General features: G+C 60.7%; 1 protein-coding gene across 1 annotated transcript in view; it reads left to right on the top strand.

The window, feature by feature from the left end:
- The window catches only part of LMOD1 (leiomodin 1), a 34,305-nt gene extending 8,709 nt beyond the window's left edge, over positions 1 to 25,596 (top strand). The window contains exon 2 of the mRNA XM_055319188.1: positions 24,052 to 25,596. Coding sequence (XP_055175163.1) covers positions 24,052 to 25,596 — 1,545 coding nt within the window. The remainder of the gene's footprint in view (positions 1 to 24,051) is intronic.
- Positions 25,597 to 25,940: the final 344 nt, after the last annotated feature.

The raw sequence follows: 25,940 nt of genomic DNA, 5'->3' as shown, positions 1-25,940 counted from the left end.
TTTATTCGACAGAGACCGAAAGAGAGGATAAAGGGAGAAGGACGGGGCCCGCCGAGCAGGGGACCCGACGACGTGGGGCTTTAACGCCTTTCCCGTGTCTCCTTTTGTGCTTGACGATACGGATTTTTTTCCAACACTTTGTGTTTGTTGAAATATAAAATATAAAACACGTACAGAAAAGTGTCCAAAACACAACCTTAGAGCCCCATGACTCTCCCAGCGGGAGCCCGGAGGAGAGCAGGACCCCCGCCCCCCTCCCCAGGCCCGTGCTCCCGGGGAGCCCCTCCGCCTCCCACCCTGTAGGCGAGTCCCGCGGCTCTCAAGTGTCGCGTGTGTCTGTGCCGCACTCGCAGCGCTTACATACGCAGCACGTGGTCATGCACATTATTCACGTATGTGACGCGCATGGACGCGATCGCACACTACGGGGTCTTTCCTGTTCTGCTGCGTTCACTCTGCTTTGTGTGGGTGACACCGAACCGTGGGTCCCCGCAGCCTTTCTGTCGCCGTCGCTGCGTAGGGCCCGCGAGCCCAACGGGCCGCGCTCTGTGTCCGCGGTCACTGGAAGGGCAGGGACGTCTGGGTCGCGGACAGTTTGGGCCTCTGGCACCTCTTGGTGCCCCTGCGACTGCGCTGGTGCCGGGAACACACCTGGGGCTGGAATCGCTGCGTCGCAGAAACCCGGGAGCTTTGGCTTCTTCTCCACCCTGAGGGGCGAGGATTCAGAGCAGGGAGCCCCAAGCCGGGCCCAGTGCCCCCCGGCACCCGGCCCAAGGGCGCCTCTGGGAGCAGCTAGCTGCTGGGGAGCCTCGGCCCCCACTCGGGATCTGCCCCTCGGGGCAGCGGTGGCTCAGGCCGGTGGGCACCTCGGGCACGGCCTCGGGGTCTGCGGCTGGCCCGCATCCGGGAGCAGGGAGCCCTCCTCTCCCGGGTCACTGAAGAGCCGTCCCTCCTCCTGTCCCGGCCTGTGCTCCCCGTGTCCTCAGAGACTGGCTCCTCGAAGCATCTGTCCTCTCTCAGCCTCTCCCTCCTGCCCTCACCCCTCTCTCCCTCCCTCTCTCCCTCCCACCCCACCCTCCTCCGGCCTTCCCCATGCCCCTCCATCTCCCTCCCTCCCTCCCTCCCCCATTCCCTCTCCACCCTCCTCTCTCTGCCTTCCTCTCTCTGTCACCCCCCTCTGCCTCCCCCTCCCACCCCTCCCCCTCCTTTCCTCCCTCCCCTCCCTCCCTCTCTCTGCCTCCCTCTCTGTCACCCCCTTCTTCCCCTCCTCCCTCCCCCCTCCTCCCCCCTCCCTCCCTCTTCAACATTCCTTCCTCTGGGTTTTCTCTGTCCAGTTCTCACCTTCTCTCCTTCCCTTCGAGGCAGCCATCGAGCTGCAGGGAGTTGTGTCTACAGGGACTCTCACCTGGGCCCGGGAGCTGGGAGGTGTCGGGGCCCCGGGGTCCCAGGTCGCTTAGCCAGGGGTGCTTTCTCAGTTCTCCCCCCATTACCCTGTGGTATCAGCCACTCGCTCCTTCTCAAAATACTCACCCCTCTCGGTGCCAAGACACCACACTCATCACCTGTCACCTGGCTCTCTTGTCCCTCCCGCCTCCGTTCCTTCCTCATCTCGTCTGAGGGCGGCTCTTCCTCCGAAAAGGAAGGCGCCACGGGATGTGGTTTCTCAGGGCCCCGGGCTCCCTATGCCGCCGCGTGGGTACCCTCGTCCAACCCCACGGTCCAGCTACCAGCCGTGTGCTCTGTCTCCATCTCTGGCCTAGATCTCTATTTTGAGTTCTAGATCATTCACTTGCCTCTTGGACTCCTCAAGTGTCTCAGATTCAACTCGTCTAAAAATAAATTAATCATAGTCACCTCACCGCACCCCTCAGCCTGCTTTCCCCCCTGCATTCTACACTTGGGTGAATGGAGGCACACCTGGGGCGGAACCCTGGGGACTCTCCTGCTCTAACCCCTCGCAGGGCTCGCGGCTCTCCTGGTGACATGGTCCCGTCCAGGGACCCGTGCCACCTCTCCTGGCGCTCCCCCTCCTCCCTGTCGCCGTTCTGCTGTCACCCATATCGCTTATCAGCCGCAGCATGCCGTGACCTCCCCCCCCCCGATCTGTCTCTCTTCTCACCCCGTTGCAATCCGTCCCCCCCACAGCTGCCAGTGTCTTATTATAAAATGGAATCATGACCTCGACACTCTGCTGCGTAAAAGCCTTCATTGCTCAACATAGCCTCCATGATCAAATTCACACTCCTCAGTCCGGCTTAGGAGGCCCTTGGCAGCCCAGCGCCGCCCTGTCTCTGGAGCTACTAATGCTCTTCTCCTTGACTTTTACCCTTTGCTGCAGTCGCACTTGAGCACGGGCTCTCCAGTGGGGCCACGCTTCGTCTTGCGTCCTCTGCCTCTGCACACGCCGCCACCTCTGGGATGCCGGCCCCACCCGGGCCTCACCCATCGGGATCCTTTCAAGGCTCAGCTCAGATGACAGCTTCCTACCTCCCGATCCCTCGACCCCTCCTGGGGTGTGTGCTCAAAGCACCACCTGTCTGCAGCCCCTGTCACCTTCCGCAGCACACGCACGCCTAACACGCTGTCTCGGCGTTGTCTGTTTCTGTGCCTCCTTCCCGTGGCTTCTTGGGAGCCAGGCCTGACTCTTCCTCGTCTCCGTGTCCCCAGCAGCGAGCAGAGCGCCGGGCTCAATAAGCGTTGAGGGAATGGAGGACGGATAGTTTACAAATGCCGTTCTTGTCATACTTGACTGAATCTGCAGGAGTTCTGAATTCATCTAAACTCTTCTGAGACGATTTGAAAATATGATTTTGGGGGCACCTGGCTAGCTCGGTTGGTAGAGCAGGCAACTCTGGACAGTGGGTCATGAGTTCAAGCCTCATGTTGGGCATAGAGCTTACTTAAAGGAAGTAATAGTAAAAAGAAAATATGATTTTTATGTCCAGATCCTCAAACTGAAGGCAACTTGGCAGTGATTCTTTTTTTCCCAGTTTCTGTAAACAACCAATTAAGTCAGCCCAGAAGTTTACACTCTGGAATCTGCATCGTTGGGATGGGTCATTGCCATATTTCCCTTTCAGTTTGTTCTGGACAGAATGAGCCTCGAGGACTCATTTTTTAACTTTTCCCATTTTTTCCTTCCATGTTCTCCTCTTTCCCAGCTCTCCAGGGATCTGAGATTGTAGGCTGACATTTTTCACTCGACCCAATCAAGTTCTCCCATGATCTCTGGGGCCACAGATACACCCTAAAGAGGACAGTAATAATTTGTTCTGTACAGAGCCAGCCCGAGGCCAGCAGCTCCATTTGCTGAGTGTTTCCCTAGGATGTCTGGAGAAGTTCAGCCACTTTGTCTCTAGATCTAGAAAAAGTAATATGGCTTCTCTAGAGAACTTTTTTTTTTAATTTTTATTTCTTTATGATAGTCACAGAGAGAGAAAGAGAGAGAGGCAGAGACACAGGCAGAGGGAGAAGCAGGCTCCATGCACCAGGAGCCCGACATGGGATTCGATCCTGGGTCTCCAGGATCGTGCCCTGAGCCAAAGGCAGGCACCAAACCGCTGCGCCACCCAGGGATCCCTTCTCTAGAGAACTTAAGCGGGTGACCTCTTTGGGCCCCACACATACACCAGGAGGGCTGTCCTGGGATTCAGAGCACCCACCCTTTTGGGATATGTGGGTACGATGACCCAGAAGGTCTGGACATACCAGTCCTGTTAGGTCCTCGTAGACAAACAATCTGCTCTCCTCAGCCAGGGCTCTACAGGAGAACTCAGCCCTACAGGAAATTACTGAACTGATTATTTCCTCAATTCTCCCAAAGATGCAAAATAGCAGGTCCCATTCTGGATATACAGGACAGACACTAATCCGTTACTCACAACCATAACTTCAGGCATCGAGGACTTCCGTTTTCCCCTGGAATCCGGCTGATGGAGGATGACGTCGAGCCATCTTGCTTGTATCAAGTTTCCCCAAGATGCATCATGTCAACTGCTCCAACGGGAGCGTCTCTGGCGCTTGCCGCTGACTGGTGACCTACCTGTCCCGGGTCCTTTACTGCACTGACAGACATAGTGTATTTGAAATCACCAAGAAAATGCTTAATAATGACCTCAGAGTACTGAAGACTCTGGAGGGCAAGGAGATTCCCCCCACCCCGCCCCGCCGTCTATAATCCTTATCTTAAAGGTGGAAATAGCAGGTGGTACGTAAGCATGGAGGTGCTATTTCTAGATGCACTTTTTTTTTAAAAGATTTTATTTATTTATTTGACAGAGAGAGAGAGAGAGAGTGCATGGGCAGAGAGGGAGGGGCAGAGGGAGAAGCAGACCCTCCACTGAGCAGGGAGCCTGATACGGGGCTCAACGTGGGCCTGCTCCCAGGACCCCGGGATCACGACCTGAGCTGAAGGCCGACGCTCACCACTGAGCCCCGCAGACGCCCCCAGATGTACTTTCTTCAAACAGTGGCCTCTAATCACGGGATTCCCCACTACTGGGAAGCAGGGCCTTCCTGTGAAGTGTTCGCAAGCGGAAATGGCACAGAGCAAAGAAGCTCCTGCCACCGATTTATGTGGAAATTGTTCTGAGCATTCCCAGACCCCAAAAGGCTTTTCTGATACCTTAGGACACGTCTTGCTGATGGATGCAGGGACAGGTGGACGGACGTTGAGCACAGGGGGAGCAAGGGGCCGCAGATACAGTTGGGAGCCCTGGCGGCTGGAGGCAGGGGTGTGAGTGTGGTTGGGGGGTCCCCCTCGCGCTGCCCCAGGCCGCCCCCACCGGCCGGCGCGGCTGCTATTTCTGCTTTCCCCCTTTCCTCCTAGAAGCGAGGATGGCTTCAGCTTCCTTTCAGTTGGGAAAACAGGCAGTAGCATCAGTCTCCCGAAAGCAAAGAGGCGCAGGGCCAGCTTCTGAAAAGTGAGGGCGACCTGCATAACGATGAACAAGGCTCACTAAGCCACCCCGCCAAACTGGGGGGAATAGCACCGATTCCTCTTCATTAGCTCCAGGGAGCAGCCACCGTCAGGCTTGGGAGCACACGCGTCTGTGTGCACGTCCCCCTGTGGCTGAGCCGCTGTGTTCACTCACACACAGTCACACAAATTGTGTTTCCTGCTTTTTTTCTTATTAGAGTACAGTCACTGTCCCACGTCACTGAAAATTCTTCCCACACATCATTTCAGTGGATGTCAGCATTAGACCTTAGAGCATCGTATGGCCTGCTTGGGCCCTATGTCTATATTTGGACATTTACATGGTTTCTAATAAATGTATTTTCCAAGGGCCCACACAGATCCCAGAGCACAGGCTCCTTCCCCGGCCTCTGGCACCCATCCCCAGAGAGGTGGGGCCGGCCAAACGGGATGATAAATGGAATGGGTAGCAGGCCGTCCGGCTGGGACTCACGGCCAGCTGGGGAAGCAAAACCCTGAAGGGAGGGGAAGACTCACCGGGCGCTGGAGAGGAAGGCACCGGTGGTCACTCTCAGGACACACTCCACAGCCCAGGCCAACACGAGGCCACACGCGCTGTTTTCTAGGGGATCAAGTTCCTGATGTTGGCGCACCTGCCAAACAGGGTGAACCACCTCCCCCTCACCGAGGCTCCCGGGAATGGGTCAGCGGGGTGCGCCGCGGAGGGAACACGTGTGCCTGGCTTCCTGCTGTCCCGGGAGGAAGGACTTGTTACCACTTAAAGAGAGGATCAAGGCTCCAGCCTTGGAAGATTCCAGATCTTAGGGAGGATGTCAAGACGGGCAGCTCAGTTAGTCCGGCCCCCGCTTGCAGGGGGCCCTGCCCCAAGCGGTGCAGGTGCACGCACCACAGCTGCCACCCAGGCCTGGGCGTGAGGCATCCTCCTTCCCGAGAGGAAGAGGAGAGCGCCTTACGCCAGGGGCCTGCAGGTAGGCCCTGCGCCGCTCCCCCACCTCGGGCTCCCTTAATCCCGCCACCCGCCTCCCTCCGCAGGCTTTACCTGCTCGACAGGTGGAGAAACTCGGAGGTTACCCAGCTGCTGAGCAAGGAACTCTTTCTTCTAACTTCAGGTGCCAACAAACTGCGTAACTTAGGGGAAAAATATCGGTCTCTTGGGCTTTCCTGTTGGACTCCACTTGAATGGGAGATGCATTTGCTCATTCATGGACGAAACATCCCCGGTGCACCCATTTCTGGGGTCGGCTCAGTCCTGGTGGCCGCCTTGGCGCTTGTCACCGCGCGGCATCCTGCAAACACTGTGCTGTCGCAGGTGGGCACTGGCCTCCCTGCCCTCAGAGAAGCCTGGGGCACGGCTGGCAGGAAACGCTCCTGGCTGTTCTGGGGTGACTCCTCCTCCCATCCCGCAGGACCGTTGCCCTCTGGCTCCCTGAGCCCTTCTCCCTAACATAGACCCCAAAGACTCCCTCACCTAGCTTCTCTCTCCTCTTCCAGATTGCCGCTCCCCTTCTCCCTTGAGGTCCTTCTCCCCAAGCCTGGCTGTGGAAGAGGTTGTGGTCTTCCCAGCTTGTCTCTGCCTAATGACGCTGGAGCCAGCCACACAAACCCTTTATTATTTAGGGGTTTTCGTATTGCTCATCATACATGGAAATAAGCAGAGGAAAATACATCAGGCCCAAATGGGAAGAGACCATCATTCCGGATCTGAACTGCCCGATATGATACCACTTGCTCCGTGCGGGGTCACGCACTGATACGGGGCCAGTCCGGAACGGAATGTGCCAGAAGTGTGAAAAGCACATCAGATTTTAGATTGAGCAAGAAGGAAGGAATGTAAAATCTTATTAATGACTTTATATTGATTATATAGTGAAAAGATACACGTTTTCAGAACTTTTAGTTTCACTTGTTTCTTTTTACTTTAGAACGTTTAAAATTGATTATATAGCTCACGTTATATTTCGGCTGGATGGTGCCCGTCTACAATGCAGTGGTTCCAACTGTGGTCTCCGGCATATAGGTTTTTTTGGGGTTTTTTTGTTTGTTTTCCTTTTTACACTTTGAGTTTTTTATTTGTTATCCTTTAGAAAGTAAAACAAGGGGTGCCTGGGGGGCTCAGTGGTCAAGCATCTGCCTTCGGCTCAGGGCGTGACCCCGGGGTCCTGGGATCGAGTCCCGCGTCGGGCTCCCTGCAGGGAGCCTGCTTCTCCCTCTGCCTGTGTCTCTGCCTCTCTCTTTCTCTGGGTCTCTCATGAATAAATAAATAAAATCTAAAAAAAAAAAAAAAAAAAAAAGCAAAACAAAAAAAAAACAGTATGTAAAGTGAGATTTTGTTTAGCATGACCCTTCTATCATTGTGTAATCAAGGCTAAAATCTCTCTTCATTACCTTAAAATTGTTTTTATTAAGATATTACTCACATGCCACAAAAATTCACCCTTTTAAAGTGTGCGATTCAGGGGTGCCTGGCTGGCTCAGCCAGTGGAGCACGTCACTCTTGATCTCGGGGTTATGAGTTTCAGCCCCACGTTGGGTGTAGAGCTTACTTCAAAATAAAATCTCGGGGGGCCCGGGTGGCTCAGTCAGCTGAGCATCCGACTCTTGATTTCAGCTCAGGTCACGATCTCACAGGGCATGAGCTTGGAGCCCCACGTCAGGCCTTGCGCTCAGTGGGGAGTCTGCTTGAGATTCTCTCTCTCCCCCTCTGCCCCTCCCCCACACATTCTCCCTCTCTCAAATAAATAAATCTTTAAAAAAATAGTAAAATAAAAAATTAAATAATAACAACGTTAATGACAATAAAGTGTGCAATTCAGTAGTTTTTTAGCATATTCACCACCACCTAACTCCAGAACATTTTCATCACGCCAGACCCATGAGCAATGACTCGCCAGTTCCTCGCTCCCTGCACAGGCCCTGCATCCACGTATCTACTTTCTGTCTCCATGGTCTTGCTTATTCTGGACATTTTGTAGAAATGGAGTCACACAGGATGTGGTCTTTGGAGCCTGGCTTCTTTCGTACGGTATCTTTCAAGAGTCATCTGTGTCGCAGCAGCATTCTTTCTCATGGCTGAGTACCATTCCTTCGTAGAGGCCACACGTTGGTGATCCACTCAGGAGCTGGTGGGTATTTGGGTGGTTTCCACTTTTGGTTATTATCATTATTTTTTTTTACTTTTGGTTATTATGAATAACGTTGCTGTGGACGTTTGTGCGTAAGTTTTGTGTGGACCTATGTTCACGATTCTGTTGGGTTTATACATGGGCGTCGATTTGCTGGGTCATGTGAAAACTCTATATTTCACTTTCTGAGAATCTGCCAAACTGGTTTTGAAGGCTGCTACACCATTTTGCATTCCCACCAGCAACGTACGGAGTTCCATTTTCTCCAGATCCTCCCTACCACACATTATTGTCTGTTTCTTTAATTATTATTGTAGCCAGCCTCGTTGGCCTGAAGTGTATCTCATTATGGTTTTGTTGGCCTCAAAGGATAGGAGTTGTATTTCATTGAATAATGTGCCAGTCTCCATGTCCTATTCTTTTTTTTCTTAAGATTTTATTTATTTATTCAAGAGAGATGCAGAGAGAGAGAGAGAGGCAGAGACACAGGCAGAGGGAGAAGCAGGCTCCGTGCAGGGGCCGGATGTGGGACTCGATCTCGGGACCCCGGGGTCACGCCCTGAGCACCCCCAGGTACCTCTCCCTGCCCCTATTCTTTAAATCCCTTTCCTCTTCTTGATGATTTTGGTTGTTACTTACACACCTACGACTCCCAAATCCACAGCTCAAGCCCAGGTCTCTTTCCTGACCCTAAGATCCTTATTGATGCCCACGTGTTAGGCATTTAAGTTTTGTTGTCGCCGCAACAAGTCGTCATCTCGATTCCCATCCTCACCTTCCCCTCCATGTTCCTTGTTGTGGTTATAAGCATCACCATCTACCTGGTCGGCGAGTCTTGACAATCCTCCCCTCTTCCGGCCGTTCCCGGCCTCTGCATCATGACCTGGAGCCCCAGAAGTGTCTAGAGAATTCATCTCCTCTTCCTTGTGCTCCCTGCTCAGCCGTGGTCCAGGATCTCATCACTTCTTGCCTGGGCTTCGTGATAGCCTCCTACCTGGTCTCTTCCCCTCCTGCTTCTCCTGCCCTCAGCTCCCTTCTCCAAACAGCTGCCAGGCCTATCTTTCTCAAACACAAATCCGAGGGCCACTTCTCTGGTCAGGAATCTGTACGCTTCCCCATTGCCCACTGGTGAAGCCACGTCCCGCGGCGGGATGCACAAAGTCTGCCGTGGCCCGGCTCAGGGAGCCGTTCTGGTCTCTCACCACCGCTCCTCAGCATCCCTCCGGTCACGAAGGACTTCCCAGCCATCCCTGGACGTGGTGTGCTCCAAGAATCACACGCTTTCCCCGTCCTGTTCCCTCTGCTGAGGAAGTCCTTCCCTTGTCGCCCGCGCCCAAGTGACCTCCTCTGAAGCTGTGCCCTCACCTCCTCCAGGCTCTCGCCTCCCACCGTGTACGCACTGGGGCCTGTACTGTTGACGTCCCTGACTTCATGGATCGGCACCTTATTTGCTGCCTCTCCTCCCCCCACATCTTGACTTCCCTCCCCCCCTCCCCCAGTAGCATGACCAGCCCCACCCTCCAGGTCTCCTGGAGCTTAAAGATTCGGCTGAAGCTCAGGCTGTTTCCTGACTGACGGGCTCCCCAGTGTGCTGCTTCTCTCAGCCAACAAGGGGACTCGTCCTCAATGTGGCCTGGGCCACAAAGAACCTGTGCCCCCTCAGGCCTCAGCTGCTGGGAGGGAGCCGCGTTTGGGGGTTGTAATGACCCTGCAGCACGAAAGGAGGAAGTTTCCAGAACAACTAGCAAACCTGGGACATGGTGGCTCACAGTGTATCATTTTGCCAGGGTCACAGTCCCCAGGAGGAGTCGGCAGGGAGTGGAGGGAGCATGGAGGCCACGAGTCCTCTCCCTTTCCACACTCTTGTCCCCTCCAAGGCTTCAGGATGCTGAGTAACAGCCTAGCGGCTGGGATGGCCAGACATGGGCTGGAGGGTGGGGGGTGTGGTGGCCCCCAGGGAGCTCTGTCCTCCGCTCTGGCCCGGCCGGTGGGCATGACGGCCTAGAAGGGACGCCCACCGTAGCTGCCAATGATCTGAACCGGAGAGGGACTCAGCTTTGAAGCAGCAGGACCAAGATCCCCCGGAAAGTTCTAGTCAGACCAGAATGACGGGCTCAGCATAAGGACAGAACCCTCAGCCTGGAGAAGGGCAGCCTCCTTCGGGAGAGGCCGTGAGCCTCCCCGCACCCAGTGCCCCGGAGCAGAAGGCGGCCCTGCTGCCCAGGAGCCCGGGGCCACGGGAGCCGCAGGGCTTTGCACAGCACCTGTAGGAGACAAAGAGGCTTGGCTTCCTGGGTGGCACCGGGGTCCGGGTCACAGGGACGAGCACGACCTGTGTGGTGGGGACACGGGTGGGAGGGAGGCTCTCCAGCAGGTGCTTCCTAAGCACGAGGCCCTCTGCAGGCCAGATGCCGTCAGTCGGTGGGACAGGCGAGTGAGGGCGGAGGAGTGGGGCGGGGAGGGTGCCCCCCCCAAGGACCGCTCCCCTCCTCAGGCCAGGCAGTGGTGGCACAGCTTCGTGAAACAGCTTTTTCTGTCTTTTAACGATACGCACGGAACTATCCATGAGTGATACAAGGCCCGGGGATTGGCCTCCAAGGCCTGGGCCCCGGAGGACGGCGGAGGGCCACGCTGGGAAGGGGGAGGCAGGGCCCAGCCGGGAGGCGGCGGTGGGGGCGGCCCAGCGGGACTGATGGGGGAGGCCCCAGCAAGGTGGGTGCAGGACATGTGAGGAGGGGAGACCCTCGACGGCCGCCCGGGCCGGGGCTGGGGGAGCCGGGAAGGCCGGCCTCTGCTGTACCCCGACGTCCGCGGCCCCTGCTGTCCGCGAGGCCCAGCACTGGCTCCGGAATTTGCAGGCCCTGGTGTAAAACGGAAACAGGGGGCGCGTTGTTGGGTCCCTCGACGGCCCCCGAGGGGGGCGGGAGAGCCCTCGACCCGCAGACCCGCTCCCGAAACCAGGCATGATTGGGCAACTGCGGCCTCCTCGCTCTAGGACGGGCCGGAGGGGGCTGGCGCGAGCCAGGGCCGCGCTCCTGGCCCCGGGCGGCAGGAGGACAGCATGTTCCTCCCGCTCCCCCCTGGGACCTGAGTGGGACCCAGCGCTCCGGGACAAACAGCTTACATCTAGGTCGGTCTCCACAGTGTTTTGCAGACTCGCTGGGGTTTCTAATCTGTGCCGGGATGAGGTAAGGAAGCGGAGAGCAGGCATTTCAGGGAGCGGAGTGCTAAGGGCACTTGTTTGTTTCTACAAAGAGATTTCCCGGCTTCTCCAAAAATGGGGTTTGCTACAAGCTTCCCAGTGTGAGTCACCAGACCAGTTGGCAAAACACGAAGGTCTGCAGAGAGCACTGGAGCTGATCCCTCATCACAGAGAAGACCCAGAGTAAGACTCCTCACCCCCTGGGTTCTTTCTGTCCTCCAAATGGAGACCCAGGGGGTGCTGCCTGCGAAGCCAGCTCGAGCCCCACAGCGACCCCTCGCCTTGACCCCTGCCCCCCTTCCCACCTTTTCCCACTGGCAGGAAAACGCAGACACCCTCAGCCAGAGGAGAAAGGGTCCCGGTGAAAAGTAGACAGTCTTTGCCCTTCCTTGCTCGCGGGTGCCTCGTGGTGGCTGGCTCTTCTCGGGCCGGGAGCCCCCGACCAGGCTCGGAGGCTCGGAGCCACTCCTCGCCGTCCCACCTTCCTCCCCTATTTTCTGTCCCTTTCATAAAAAATCGTCATCCTTGAAAACTCAGAACAGTCAAGAAGCACCATACCCCCTGGCAGAGTTTGGTGAAGCATTTAGTACAAGAGCCCAACCCCCCAAGTTTGCACGTCCCTCTCTTTTCCAGAATATTCCTTCCCTCCCATTCACTTATAAGGGCAATGCAGAAACTTCAGTGCATGGCATTTGCTCCCCACGTGAAGCCGGGCCTTGAGCTACGTAGCATCAGATGTTCCCAAATGCACTGTCCTCCTAGCCACACTCCGCCCCACCGAGATCATCCTGGGAGGTAAAAACGAGCTGTGCTTATGTTTACACTGGAGTCGGAGGCAGAGCCTGAGACTCTTCTGGCCCTTCTGCTCGGCATAATATTTATCATCGGGCTAACTTCGAAATCGTTGGAACAGAACCAGGCAAGGGTCAGGCTCCGTGGCAGGTCCTGGCCCAGCCCAGCCCAGCTGGGCTGCACGATGGGGAGTCATCACCCATCTCTCTGCGCCCTTCCACCCCTTCCATGCCTTCTCCCTGCCACTGGCCGGAGGGGTCTTGGTTTTTCTTTTTCTTTCTTTCTATCAAATTGAATCATTCAAAGACAATCTTTAGATTTTTTTTTTTCTGACCACAAAAGTAACGCAGACATTAGATACCTGTTTCAAAAACAGATTACCATCTCACGTCATACTCCAAAATAAAATCCAGGTGAATTGAAGACCTAAGCGAAAGCCACTCCAGGTTAAGAAGCGGCGTAAGAATTTGCCAGGAAAGATGAGGGAGGATGAGCTTTCCAGGTAGTGAAGGCATCACTGCAGAGGCCCAAGAACTGGCTCCCTGCAAGAACCACGAGAACGGAGCAGGGCGGGGGGCAGTGCCTGGAGGAAGGCCGAGAGAGGACAGTCAGCGCCCGGTGAGGACCGCCAGCGAGGCCGGGCCCTGTGGGCCTAGACGTGATCCTGAGGGCGCAGGACAACCCCTGGAAGGTGTCCGGTGAGGAAGGCTGTGACAGACCTGTGCTTCAGCGGAGTCACTGTGGTTGGGGGTGAAGGCTGTCCTGGAGAAGGTCAGAAATCCCGTATGAAGGTGGCTGCAGTCACCCAGTGAGAGGTGACGGCCACCTGGATGTGAGCTTGAGAGGAGGGACTGACACGTGGTGAGGAGGAGGCGACATCGGCTGGGTGTGGGAGGTAAGAGGATTAAACTGAAAAGAGCTTGATTTTACAGGCTCCCCTGCCGCCACCCCTTGGGTTGGAGGAGAAGGGGCGCCGGAGTACAGAGGGGTCCACATTGCCTTTCCCCAAATGCCCCTCCCATCCTCTTGCATCAGGGTTTCCGATTTGAGCCACGAGATGTTTGGAGGAGCCATTCACCAAGCCGGGGACTGGAGCAGACATGGGCACGGCAGTGGGAAGCCGGGGGGAGCTCAGCCTTCGAGACCCGTGGGGACGCCCACGCCAGGATGGTTGATAGACGCTGCATACTAGGGTCCGACCATCTGCAGTGGTGGCCAGCCCGGGAATACAGCTGCAGGAGACATCAGAACGTAGGACACAACTCGTGCCGTCTGGGTAGGTGAGGTCACCCAGGGAGAGGGCCTAAAGCGAAAGCGAAGAAGATCCACATTTAAGAGGCACCCGATTCCCAAGCATTCCCAAGCAATTACGTAAGATAAAAAAAAAAATACAAGATCTGAATCTGATTTGGCAATAAGAAGGTCACAGTAATATCTGATGAGACTAATTTCCATGGAACGCTGGGGCTGAGGCGACTGTGTCGGATCCAGGAATGAGGCGGGATTTTGTAAGATTTCTTTGGGGGACGTTTGGAAATAAAAGGCTATTGATGGGGGGCAGCCCCCGGCAGGACTGTGGGGTCGAGGCACAGATCTGATTGACCCGGGAGAGACGTAGGGCATGTGAGGAGCACGGGAGAGCGTGGGAGCCGGAGCCCACGGCAGGTGAGCCTGGGACAGGAGACGCGCTGCGTCCTCCCCAGGACCGGGGGAAGGAGGCGAACACGGGATGGCGGGAGGTCGAGTTCTGTTGATTCCAGGGAAGTGAGCAGGGGAGGGGATGTGCTGAGGGTGAGAGAGCGGGATGAGAACTGCAGAAGGAATCGGAGAGCCTCAATCTGATGCTGTGGGAGGAGAGAGCGCGAGAGAGCGAGAGTGAGCTGTAGCTCGGGGAAACCAGAACCAGAGCGTGGCATTTACCACCGGCTCCAGGTGCATCGGGCGCCGCTGCAGGCGCCTCCCACGTCGCACGTCACCGAAGGCTCAGAACCTGGGGACGGGCTGTCATCCCCACGTTGGCCTGAGCGCCGAGACTGGAGCCTGGCGTTCCAACTCTGGAGCCAGGGCTTGGCGGCGCCATGACCAGGAGGCCAGGCCGCGGGAGCAGAGGCCGAGGCCGAGGCCTCACCCGGGCGGGGGGACGGCTTGCCCCACTGCGGCCCGGCAGCACGGGCATGGGTCAGCCAAGTCCAGGGTTGGGGCTTTGGCCGTGGGCGTGACCCCAGGGGACGACACTTGCAAGAATGTGGTCCCCACGTCAGGTGGGCTAGGAGGCGAGGCTGTCAAGGTGGTGGCACAGAGGGGTCAGAATCTGGGTCACGTTCCAGCTGTGCCACTTCCGGGCAGAGACCCAGAAGAACTGGAAGCAGGGACTTGCACTCTGTTCACAGCGGCCCTACGCACCACAGCGGGAAGGGGCAAGCCCACACGTCCCCGTGCACGAAGACAGACAAAGTGGGGTTTACAGGCGCAGCGGAGTACTACTCAGCCTTGAAAAGGGACGGGAGCCTGGACTGGACCTTTCGTGGTGTCCCCACTTGGTCGGTAACAGTGGGCAGGAGTTCAGTCTGGACGAGAGCCGGGCTGAGGGGGCCTGTGGCCTTGTCCTGAAAGGTCGTGATTCCGCTGGGGGCCCTGGGGGGTCGCGAAAGGAACCGGCGAGTGGGTGGCAGTCCTGAGGGCAGCTTCCCAGCCTAAGGCCAGCACACCGACCCCATCCTGCGGGGGGAAGGTGGAGGAGAAGCGGGCTGTGGCCGCCCCCACCCCCACCCGCGCCCCCAGCTTCCCACCTCTGGCCCCCAGGCCCCTCCTCCTTGTTTACCACATTCCTTTAAAGAATGTCACAGGCGGCTCGGAGCTGGCCTGGAGCTCGCTGCCTCTTGGCTCCCGCCTCCGTCCCTCCAGCTCTCACATCCTCAAGGCTGCAGGCCAAGGCGCACCCCCGCCCCGCAGGCCTTCTGGGGCGGCCCCCGGGGTGCAACATGCGCAGGGGTGCGCGCTGCGGTCCAGCCTGGTGCCGCCCGGCCTGTTCTGGATGCAGGCCCAGGAGGGAAGGGGCCGGGAGCCAGGACGGCCACCAGCGGACGGTTCAAAGTGAGCAGAGGGCACGTGCAGCCCTGGGGGCGTCGGGGAACCTGCCTCAGGCCCGGCCTCCTGGGCCCGGGGTGCGTGGTCTAGCAATGCTCCACGGCGGCCCCGAATGGCAGTCCTGGGCCGTCACCCCCAGAAGCGGGGTGAACCCACACGCACCCATTCTCCCGGTGACCCCGCATCCTTGTCTGGTCCTCACTCGGCCTGGCGCCCGGGCCCTGCGCGGCGACCTCCCCCGGGACCAGGAGGCGCGGCTGGGGACACGTAACACACCTGGACCTACGGCCACAGTGGACGCTGAGCCCCCTGGCAGCTCGGCCTTGACTGTCTCTGACCCTGGGGAGGGGGGGAGGGCACCCTGTTCGCCTCCAATGTCAACCTCCAATAACGTCGTTTCTATTCACCCCTCACTTATTTGTGCTCCTTGGTCTACAAGCTTTCCTGCCCTTCGCCATCCCCAGGCTAACTCTTGGCTTCATGTGCCGCCCGCCCACCCTCCCTCCCTCCCTGTCCGGCACCTACCGGGCACCAGGCACCGTGCTACCCGCCGGGGACCCAGCGGTAATAAGGCTTCCTGGCCACAGTCCCCGGGAGAGAGGGACCAGGGGACACAGTGATAGCAGGAAGGCTGGGACCGTAGGGCAGGCCTGGGGCGTCAGGGTGACTTCGCACAGGCCACGTGCACCGCCCCATTGTTTCAGGGCCGAGCAGCCGAGGAGGCGCAGGGCCGCCGGTGGAGGGACATCCCCGTAGGACGAGCTGGGGATCGGGGCGGAGCAGGGGCGCAGCGTGACGGAAGCCTCTTCCCGGCTTCCCACACTGCCCCTCCTCCGGGGTGAGCTCGGGTGCTCCCCAAGGAACCTCCGTCAGTGGGGCCGGGCTCTGGGCTGCAGACGCAGTGTGGGCCCTGAGCACTGCCCCAGCCCCGTGGGGGCCGGTGGGCTGAGCCACGTGGCCCCGCTCCTGAGCCGCCAGCCGCCGTGTGCAGGCCCAGCTCCCACCGCAGGCTTCAGCGGTCACGGCCCCCCACGCCCCTTCGGGGCTCCCCGTCCGGCACCTTGACCGTAGCTCCCCGGAGGCTGTCTCCCCCTCAGCCCCGCTCCAGTGGGAGCCGTGGCGCTCCCTGCCAGGGCCCCTCCCGTGGCCTGCTCGTGCCAGCCGAGGGGACGCCAGCGGCCTGTCGCCGCTCTCCGGAGACCCACCCTCGCCGTCTCTGCATCCCCGGGGCTGAGCCCGGCACCCCGCACGCCTGTCACCCCTCGGCACGTATAAGCAACGGTGGCAAACATCAGGTCTGTGTCGTGTGCTTTGCCAGGAGGGCCAGGCAGGAGCCCGGCGTCCATCCCGCAGGGCCCGACAGCGGGGAGCGGAACACGGCGCTTGAGCGCGTGACCTTGTTAGAGCCCACGAGATCTAAGCTTGACTCCACGCGCTTGTTTAGGAAGGACGCCACGGGCGGGCGGCCCCGGGGCCTCAGTGGGTTACGCGTCTGCCTTCCGCTCAGGTCAACATCCCAGGGCCCTGGAGTCGAGCCACGTGGGGCTCCCCACTCAGCGGGGAGCCTGCTTCTCCCTCTCCTGCTGCCCTGCCTGTGCGCTCGCTCTCTCTGTCGAATAAATAAATAAAACGCTAAAAAAAAAAAAAAAAAAGGGACGCCTGGGTGGTTCAGCAGTTGAGCACCTGCCCTCGGCTCAGGGCATGACCCCGGGGTCCCAGGATCGAGTCCCACCTCGAGCTCCCTGCAGGGAGCCTGCTTCTCCCTCTGCCTGTGTCTCTGCCTCTCTCTCTGGGCCTCATGAAAAATTAAACTTAAAAAAAAAAAAAAAGAATGACACATCTGCAAACCGGAGAAAATGGTACCATTCACCCCAGAAGCCGTCGCCGCCCCCGTGGACACTGTCCCAGAGTGAACCTTCCACGGCTGATTCCTAAGATGCTTTCGTGAGGTGATGGTCCCCGCGACCGTGGTAAGAACTTGTCGGGCGCAAGAGGGAAAGGAAGACCGTGAGCCGCAGGTGGAGGCCCTGGCTCCTGCCAGCCGAGGGCCCCCCGCCGGCCTCCCCTGCTCCCCCCCCGCCCCGCCTGAGGGCCCGAGGCCGCCGGCCGGCCCAGGGCCGCAGGAGTGTCCGCCCGCACGCCGAGGCCGCCCAGGGCACGTCCAGCAGCCCTCGCTAACGCAGCCGGGGGTGGCTTTGCTGGAGGGCGCAGGTGTCGAGAGCTGCTGAGGACTGAGGACTCGGGCACAGGATTAAACCTGACTTGTCCAGGGGACCGGCCGCCAGGGATGGGGGACGCGGCCTGGAGAAGTTCGGGGTTCCAAGCCGTGACACGAGCTCCGTCGGGGTCGGGGTGCCGTCTCTTCCCAGGGCAGAAGGACACCCAAGTCGGGGTCGCCTTCCCCGGCCCGCTTGCTGAACACCCCGCCGGGGGTCTGGGGGGCCCCCACCCCAAGAGTCGATTGACGCGTGGCGGGCTGGTCCCGGAGAGCCCGGGCAGGGCGGGCCCAGGGCAGCGACGGGCGCCCGGGATGCCCACCGGGAGCAGCTTTCCTTAGCTCTGTGACCGCCTGAGCCGAGGCGTCCGGGCCCAGAGCCTGCCAGGTGCGCACGTCCCCTCGGAGCCCTGGTCAGGCTGGAGGCCCTTTCTGGCCCACATTCTACTGGGGACACGGGGGCACAGGCCTCCAGCGTCCCCGGCCGTGTTTACTGGGGGCGGATTAGCTCCCCGTCAACCCACAGGATTTGAGGCTGGGAGCGGAAGGGGGCGGAGGCCTCCGCTGGCCCCCGGGGCTGACTGGCCCTCCGGGGTCACCTGGGGGAGCGGCTCCCTTCAAGCCTGACACCTGCCCACCCTGACATTCTCCGAGCAGGTTATCTGGGGCTGGGGGACCTCGTCATGGTCCCAACAAGCATTGACGGGGCCCCTGTGATGCGTAGGCGCCGTGCTGGGCGCTGGCCTCCTCGGCAGCCCCTGCAGCAGCTGATACCACCCCCGCCCCAAATTAGCAACGTCACCTCGAGCCCGTCTCCCAGGGGATCCGCCACACACTAGCTTTGGGCAGCAGCGAGCGTGCACGGGCGTCTTCGTGTCTAAGCCCCTGAACGCCCCCAACATTATGTCTCCAGCGACGCAAACCCAAGGAGGGAGTGAAAGCCCTAGGCTGCCCCCATTCCCCATTGCCTTCTTCCCTCTTGAGCCCAGCCTCTGGGGGCCCGGTTTCCCCACAGGCCCCTGAAGAGCCACGGGGACGAGAGGGAGGGGACGCCTCAGCACCCATCCCACCAGGGCCCGTGGAGACGGTGTTCCCTGCCCTGGGGGCTTTGCAGGAGGGGAGCCGGCCCGGATGATCGGGAAGGGGCCAGAACGGGGATAACCCCAGGAAATGGGTTTCTAGGGGGTGCCGGGCCTTGTCCCTGAGCCGCTGCCAGAACGGGAGCCCCGGCGTGACACGCGGGACCGTGGGGAACGGGGCAGCTGAAGGGACGCCGCCGCGAGTGGCCCCACGGCCCAGCACGCACCGCGGGTCCCCCTGCCGCCCTGCCTCCCGCCGTGGGTGCACTGCGCCGGGGGTGCCCTACATGCATCCCGGCCAATGAAGCCAGCCTGGGGGGCCCGGCAGGTCACAGGGGGGGTGCTCTGGAGAACGGACAGTCCTTCGTGGCCCCGGCTCGTGCAGGGCCCTAGGGCTGCTTGTCCTCGCCGGGGCGCGGCCCCTGTCCCCATCCCCCAGCACCCCTGCCTCTGTCACCATGGGATGGGGAGGGGTGGGAGAGATTTCCCAAACCACCCAGCGCTTCCCACTTCCGGCCCTCGGGGCAGCTTTCCGGGGGGCCCAGCGGGGCCAGGCGGCTTGGGGGGGGGGTGGGGGTGGAAGGCAGGCCCGTGGGCCGTGGCACGTGCTGACTTTCACTCTCCTAAGTCAGTCCTGAGCCGGCCTCGGGCAGGAGCGAGGAGCCCTCTGCGGCCCCGGCCGCCCGCCTCCCCGGGAGCCTTCTCCGTCTGGACCCTGGGGCCCCGGGGTGGTCCGTCCCACCTCGCGTCCCAGACGACGGCTTCACGGCGGGCACGTGACCCGGCCAGCTAGCCCCACGCAGCCCGCCGAGGCCCAGTTGGGGTTCGCACACAGGCCGGCGGCCCGCGAGGCCGTGCCTCCCTCGCCCCCGGGGGGACGCCCTCCCGACCCTCCGACCATCCCGTCCTCCCGGCAGCTCCGGAGGGACCTGCGGCTCCGCTGGGGGACGCGCACAATCGTCAGGCCACCGGGTGCACACGCCCAAGTAATGCGACATCGTGTGTCGACTCGGCTTCAGTAGACAGCGAAGGGGGCTGAGGAGGCCGGGCCGGCCCAGGTTGGAGCATGTGGCGCGACCTCGGGTGCACGAGCTCAAGCCCCGCGCGGGGCACAGAGCCAGCTGTCACCCGAGCCGCAGCGGCGGCGGCTCCGGGGAGGAGTCCTGCCCACCGAGCCCCAAGGGGAGCGGCTCCTGCGCCCTCGGCCTTCCCGGTGGGAAGCGGGAAGAGAGACGGCGTCGGGGCGGGTGAGGCAGGAGGCCGCCCGGGTGCACCTGCCTGGCCCCCACACCGCATGAGGGGGCTGCTCTCCCGGGGACCCCGGCCCCCCTGCAGACAGATGCCCGAGTCAGCTCTCGGGCGGTGGGGGGAGTGGGGCCAGGGCCCCGGGGCCACGGGGCAGCAGGGGAGCCCGGGCAGGGCCAGGAAGGAGCCGCCGAGGGGCTGGCGCGGGCGCTGGGGAGCCCGAGGTGCCGCCGCCTCCCGGACGCTCGCTCCCAAGTAGAGCCTGGCCCACGAGAGACGGAGCTGGGCCGCGGCGCAGAGCCACGCGGAAAATGCCGGCTCCCACCAAGCTCGGGTCCCGCGGCCTCGCTCGGGGCCCTCGGGACTTGGGCCAAGGCCCGGAGAGAGTCCCTGCGAGCAGGGCCGCAGACCCCAAGTCCCTGCGCGTCCCGGGAGCTCGAGCTCCCGCCCCGTGCCTCCAGGGTCCGGGCTGGCCGCCTCACCAGGCCCCGCGGGAACCGGCAGAACCGGGACTTGCCTCGGGGATGGAGCACCCGCCCCCGGATTCAGGGCAGCGGGGTCCCCGCGACAGGTGCGGCTGTTGCCGGCCACCCTGGCGTCCCGGCAGGAGGCTGGAGCGAGCGCAGCGGACCCACACCTTCCGCGTCCTGTGGGGAGGGATCCCCGGGCGCATGTCGTGTGGGCGCCGTCCCCTGGGGGGATCCGCGGACTCTCCCCCTCGCACAGGCCTCAGGTGGGATTCCTCGCCGGCGACGGCTCCGAGGAAGGGGAGACAGGGCCTTGGTGGTGCCGGAGCCCACAGGCCGCGGGGGCTGAGGGCTGAGGCCGCACACGGGGTGACTGGCCTTCCCTCCGCGAGTTCTCATTTTCTTTATTCTTTTTTTAAAGATTCTATTTACTTACTCATGAGAGACCCAGAGAGAGAGGCAGGGACCCAGGCAGAGGGAGACGCAGGCTCCCTGCGGGGAGCCCGATGTGGGACTTGATCCCGGGACTCTGGGGTCACGCCCTGGGCTGAAGGCAGACGCTCAACCACTGGGTCACCCGGGCGCCCCACGTTCTCCTTTTCTAGGGACTTCGAGAGGAAGTCGTATCTGAGGCCCAGGGTGACTATCAAAGGTACTTAGGTGGGATCCTAACCAGTGGCAGACAGAGCAGTCCATGAGGCCACAGGCCTGGAGCAGGCGGGGGAAAGGAGCTGCCTCTCCCCTGTCTGATGGTTAGGTCCCTGCGACCTCACAGGCTGGCAGAGGCTGGCAGGGCTCATGCCCTCCGTTCCCCTGCCTTCACCGAGGCTTGCCAAAGCACCCCCGTGGCCTTCCCCTAACCCTAAAGCTTTTCCCAGAGGGCAAAACCATGATTGCTGCTCAGATCTCTCACCTAGAGGCCTGTGGACCTTTGCTCTATGGAAGTTCTTCCTTCTATCTGACCTGAACCCCTCTTGCTATAAGGGATGAACAGCGGAGTGAGGCCTAGAGACAGGAAGACAAGCAAAAATAACCTCCGGAGGTCGCCAGGATGCACCCCCAGTTCTAGAAGCAAAAGAAGTTGGCTTGGACTCCCTTTCAGATAAGCAAGAAGGAGGCAGCTCTGCTATGTGCTGAGGAGCTCGCTCACCAGAAATCCCAGCCCTGGGAGGACGCTGGGCTCCTTCTCCTTTTAAGGCAACATCTGAGCTCTCGGGGCTGCACGAGCTGCAACAAGCCCCAGCCCCACTCATTCCTGGCTATTTGGAGGAAACCCATGATTAATCAGCTCCCCCGCCCCCGCCCCGCCTGTTTTTCATTAGGTTCTTTTTAAAGGGCTGCAACACCTCCTCGGACGGACACACGACAGATGCCAGCCAGCTAGGACCCCAGTGTAGGGGGAGTGCCCGAGGGGGAGTAGGGACCCGTCCTGGAGGACGACCAGGGGGTAGGCCCGAATCTAGGGTGTCAGGGCAAGTGAGGGTTAAAATGTTGGAAAAGGAGTCGCGATGGGAGAACAGGGGACGGTTCTGAATGGGAGCGCTGGTCTGGACTGGGATGGGTTCGCTGGGAGAGGAGGCAGCTGCCGAGCAAGGTCCTGGGGGCAGCAGGGGGGCGGGCACCTGGAGGTGCCTGGGCAGGTGGAGAGGAGCGCCTCCGCCTCTACGGGCGAGGAGGTCAGACCCCAAACCCAGGCTTTCCTGAACCGGCTGGTTAGGTTAGCATCGGTCGGGCTTCCCAGGCTCCCTGTGGGCGCGGCCGGTGGGCGGCGGCGTGGGAGCTGTGCGAAGGGCAGCTGGGCTGAGAGATCCGCAGGGGCGCTCACTGGGGAGGGGAGGCAGCAGCCCCACCTGGGGGGCCTGCCCACTGGAGCTTGGGCTGACCTGGCCGAGGGCGGTGGCACCCACCTTTCACCTCCACGCTCCCCAAGTGGATGGAATGGGAGATGAACCCACTGTGAGCCGGGGTGGGGTGGGCCGGAATTTCCCGGCTGAGCAGTGGGCAGACGTCGTCGTGGTAGTCAGGAGCGTCCTAAAGGGGCGACCCTTGCATTTCCTCACTCGTGGTCCTTCGTCCATTTGCACACTGCAAGCGTCTGCTTCCTTTCCAACCACGGGGCAGTAAGGTCACCGTCACTGCAAGGATGGTCTGAAGAGTCCACCCAGGCCTCTGGGGGGCAGAGAAAGCACGAGAGGGCATCCTCCGCCCTTTTGCACAGAAAACCCCAGAGAGGCCCCCGGTGCAAACTGCCCCCGTGGGGCAGGAGGAGGGAAGGGGCACATTCCTCGGCCCTGCCTCACCAGGCCCTGTGCCCCTTGGCTGCCTGTTGTGATTCTAGCAGAGGAGCCAAGGACTTTTGCTGCTAAATAAACCCCGGGGCTGGTCCCCAATGGCATGTGTTTGTAGTACAGGTACAAACTGTTTCCATAGAACCAACCGGCTCTCCATCCTGTCTCTCCTTTTCCTTCCTCCTCCTCCTCCTCTTCCTCTTCCCACACCCCAGCCAGGCACTCCTGAAAGAGAGAAAACCTAATAATCAGGCCCTTGTCTCTTCCTCTTAAAAACCAAACACAAGGGGATCCCTGGGTGGCTCAGCGGTTTAGCACCTGCCTTTGGCCCAGGGCCTGATCCTGGAGACCCGGGATCGAATCCCACGTCGGGCTCCCGGTGCATGGAGCCTGCTTCTCCCTCTGCCTATGTCTCTGCCTCTCTCTGTGTGTGTGTGTGTGACTATCATAAATAAATAAAAATTAAAAAAAAAAACAAACAAACTCAAAAACCTTTAGGGACGGACCCTGCTTGGGGTCCCAGGTGCTCAGGGGTGTCTTTCGTAGTTGGACAGTTCCATACGGGATCTTAGGCGATCCTGATGCTTCTTCGGCTCCTCCGATGGGAGCAGGAAAACAAGGCTCAGACTTTCTGCAACGTCGTGGAGGAAGGAACAGGGCCCCAGGGAGGTGGCGGGTGGCCCACGTCGCATGTGAAAGTCAAGCCTGTCTCGTGTGTCGGCGGCGACTGCCTTCCAGGCCTCGGAGTGTCGCTCGGTGTGTGGTCACAGAATCCTAGTCCTCCCTCCTGAGGTCAGCTCACTCAGTGGACTCCGGGGCTCCCCCCGGAGACGCACTGGTCCTTACCCAAGTCTTTACTAAAAAAAAGGGGGCGTTTCAAAAAAGCTACACCTATTTGATGTTTTGATGTCAAGGTACGTCCTTTATCCTGCTATGTTGACCTTACACAGAAGTATCTTCAACTGGTAAGATAAAACGTGGGCAGCCTTATGTTGGCCCTGCCAACTTTTTTTTTTTTTTTTAATTCCTTTGAAAAGGTGTCCGCTGTAAAATTCCAGCATCTGAGGACCACTGACCCACCTCCTCTTTGGAAGCGGGGCCAGCACGAGGGGAGGCATGTGAGGCACTGGCCTAGCGCGTAGAATGTGCGGCGCCACCGTAGAGCTTGGTGATCGAGATGACTGATATTTTTAAAAATGGAATTTAATGCCAAAAAAAAAAAAGAAGAAGAAGAAATCCATGACAACCCAAGATTCAAAATTTCAAATAAAGACAGGGGCAGTATTAGTGATTTCTCCTTTTGCCTCGGGTTCCACTGTGGCTCAGCAAGGTGCCCCTTGGAAGCTTTCCCCGACAGAAAAGGGCAGCTCTGGGTCACAGGGCCCCCCGGGGAAGGAACCGTCGCCACCTCCTCAGGGGTCCTTTGCCCCCACGACCCTGAGGTCAGCCTGCCCCCCGCAGCTCGAAGTCCGGGCCTCCCAGGCGTTCGCAGCAGACGTCGCCCTTCGGAGGCTCCGGGGCAGTGGTGCAAATGCTCCCCGCACTTGTCCCCATGCTCACTCCTCTCCCTCCGTAGCCAGCTCTTCATGTTTATTTTTCTTTTCTGAATTCTTAGGAAAGCAAGCAAGCGGAGACCAAGGCAGATGCCAAGAACGGAGAGGAAAGGGGCAGAGATGCCAGCAAAAAACCCCTGGGCTCCAGACGGGACGCGGACCTGGGGAAGGAGCCAAAGAGGGGTGGTTTAAAGAAGAGCTTCTCGAGAGACAAGGACGAAGCCGATGGCAAAGGTGGAGACAAGCCCAAGGAGGAGAAGCTCATCCGGGGGATCGACCGGGGCCGGGTCCGGGCCGCCGTGGACAGGAAGGAGGCCGCGAAGGACGGGCAGGCAGAGGACAGGGCAGCGGCCCCCAAGAGGGAGGATGAGAAGAGGGCCAGTGACCGCAGCGCAGGGCCGGCCAGGGCCAGGGCCAGGAAGGGAGAGGACAAGGAGCCGGGCCCGGGCGAGGGCGACAAGAAGGGAGAGGGGGAGAGGCGGCGCGCAGACACCAGGACGGAGGACGAGGGGATGAGAAGAGGAGACGCCAAGAGGCAGGAAGAGAAGGCGAAGAAGGAGCCCGTCCGCGCCGAGGGGCCCGGGGAGCAGAGCCCGAGCCCCGCCGCCGCGGACAAACCGGGCCCGGCGGCACCCCCGACGGCCTCGGAAGGGCCCGCCAAGGACGAGGACGCGGCTCCCAGCATATTTGACGAGCCCCTGGAGAGAGTGAAGAACAACGACCCCGAGATGACCGAGGTGAACGTCAACAACTCGGACTGCATCACTAACGAGATCCTGGTCCGGTTCGCCGAGGCGCTGGAGTTCAACACGGCGGTCAAGGTGTTCGCCCTGGCCAACACGCGCGCCGACGACCACGTGGCCTTCGCCATCGCCATCATGCTCAAGGCCAACAAGACCATCACCAGCCTGAACCTGGACTCGAACCACATCACGGGCAAGGGCATCCTGGCCATCTTCCGGGCCCTCCTGCAGAACGACACGCTCACCGAGCTGCGCTTCCACAACCAGCGGCACATCTGCGGCGGCAAGACCGAGATGGAGATCGCCAAGCTGCTCAAGGAGAACACCACGCTGCTCAAGCTGGGCTACCACTTCGAGCTGGCCGGGCCCCGGATGACCGTCACCAACCTGCTCAGCCGCAACATGGACAGGCAGCGGCAGCGGCGGCTCCAGGAGCAGCGGCAGGCGCAGGAGGCCGGCGGTGGCGGCGGCGGCAAGAAGGATCTGCTGGGGGTGCCCCCGCGCGCCGGCCCGGCCAAGGGCTCCCCCAAACCCTCCCCGCAGCCGTCCCCCAAGGCCTCGCCCAAGAACTCGCCCCAGACCGGGGGCGCCCCCGCCGCCCCGCCGCCGCCCCCGCCGCCCCTGGCCCCGCCCCTCCTCCCCGACACCCTGAGGAACTCGCTGTCGCCGGCCACCCAGAGGAAGATGGGCGACAGGGCCCTGCCCGGCCAGGAGAAGAACTCCCGCGACCAGCTCCTGGCCGCCATCCGCTCCAGCAACCTGAAGCAGCTCAAGAAGTTAAGTAGTCGCGGGGGGGTGGGGGGGCCGTGGGGGGGCCCGGGTCACCCCCCAGCCCCGTCTGCTCCCTGGAAGGGCTCCCTGTAACCCCCCCTCCCGCAGCCTCCCCCTTCTCCACCTGCCGCTGAGCCAGTTTCTCCCAGACACGGAGAAATAGCCTGCACGTCGGGGATGCGCCCGGGCCCTGCCCCCCCCCCCCACTGCATCTGGCCCTGCCACCACCCCACCCCCTGTCCCCAAAGCAAAAACGACCTCCCTTTGACCAGTTCCCTCTCAGGACCGGCACACCCCACAGACCCGTGTATCCCAAGGTCTCCGGGAGGCTCCCCCCCCCAAGACGGCCTCCCCTGGGACGGCTCAGCGCCGGGGCCCCACGAGCCACCCCTAGACACCTTGCTCCCCCACCTCGGGTGGCAGAGGCCAGTCTCCTG

Source organism: Nyctereutes procyonoides, unplaced genomic scaffold, assembly GCF_905146905.1.
Source record: "Nyctereutes procyonoides isolate TBG_1078 unplaced genomic scaffold, NYPRO_anot_genome, whole genome shotgun sequence".
Lineage (NCBI taxonomy): Eukaryota > Metazoa > Chordata > Mammalia > Carnivora > Canidae > Nyctereutes > Nyctereutes procyonoides.
The sequence above is the reverse complement of the archived record's forward strand: the minus strand, read 5'-3'. Positions and strand labels throughout refer to the sequence as shown.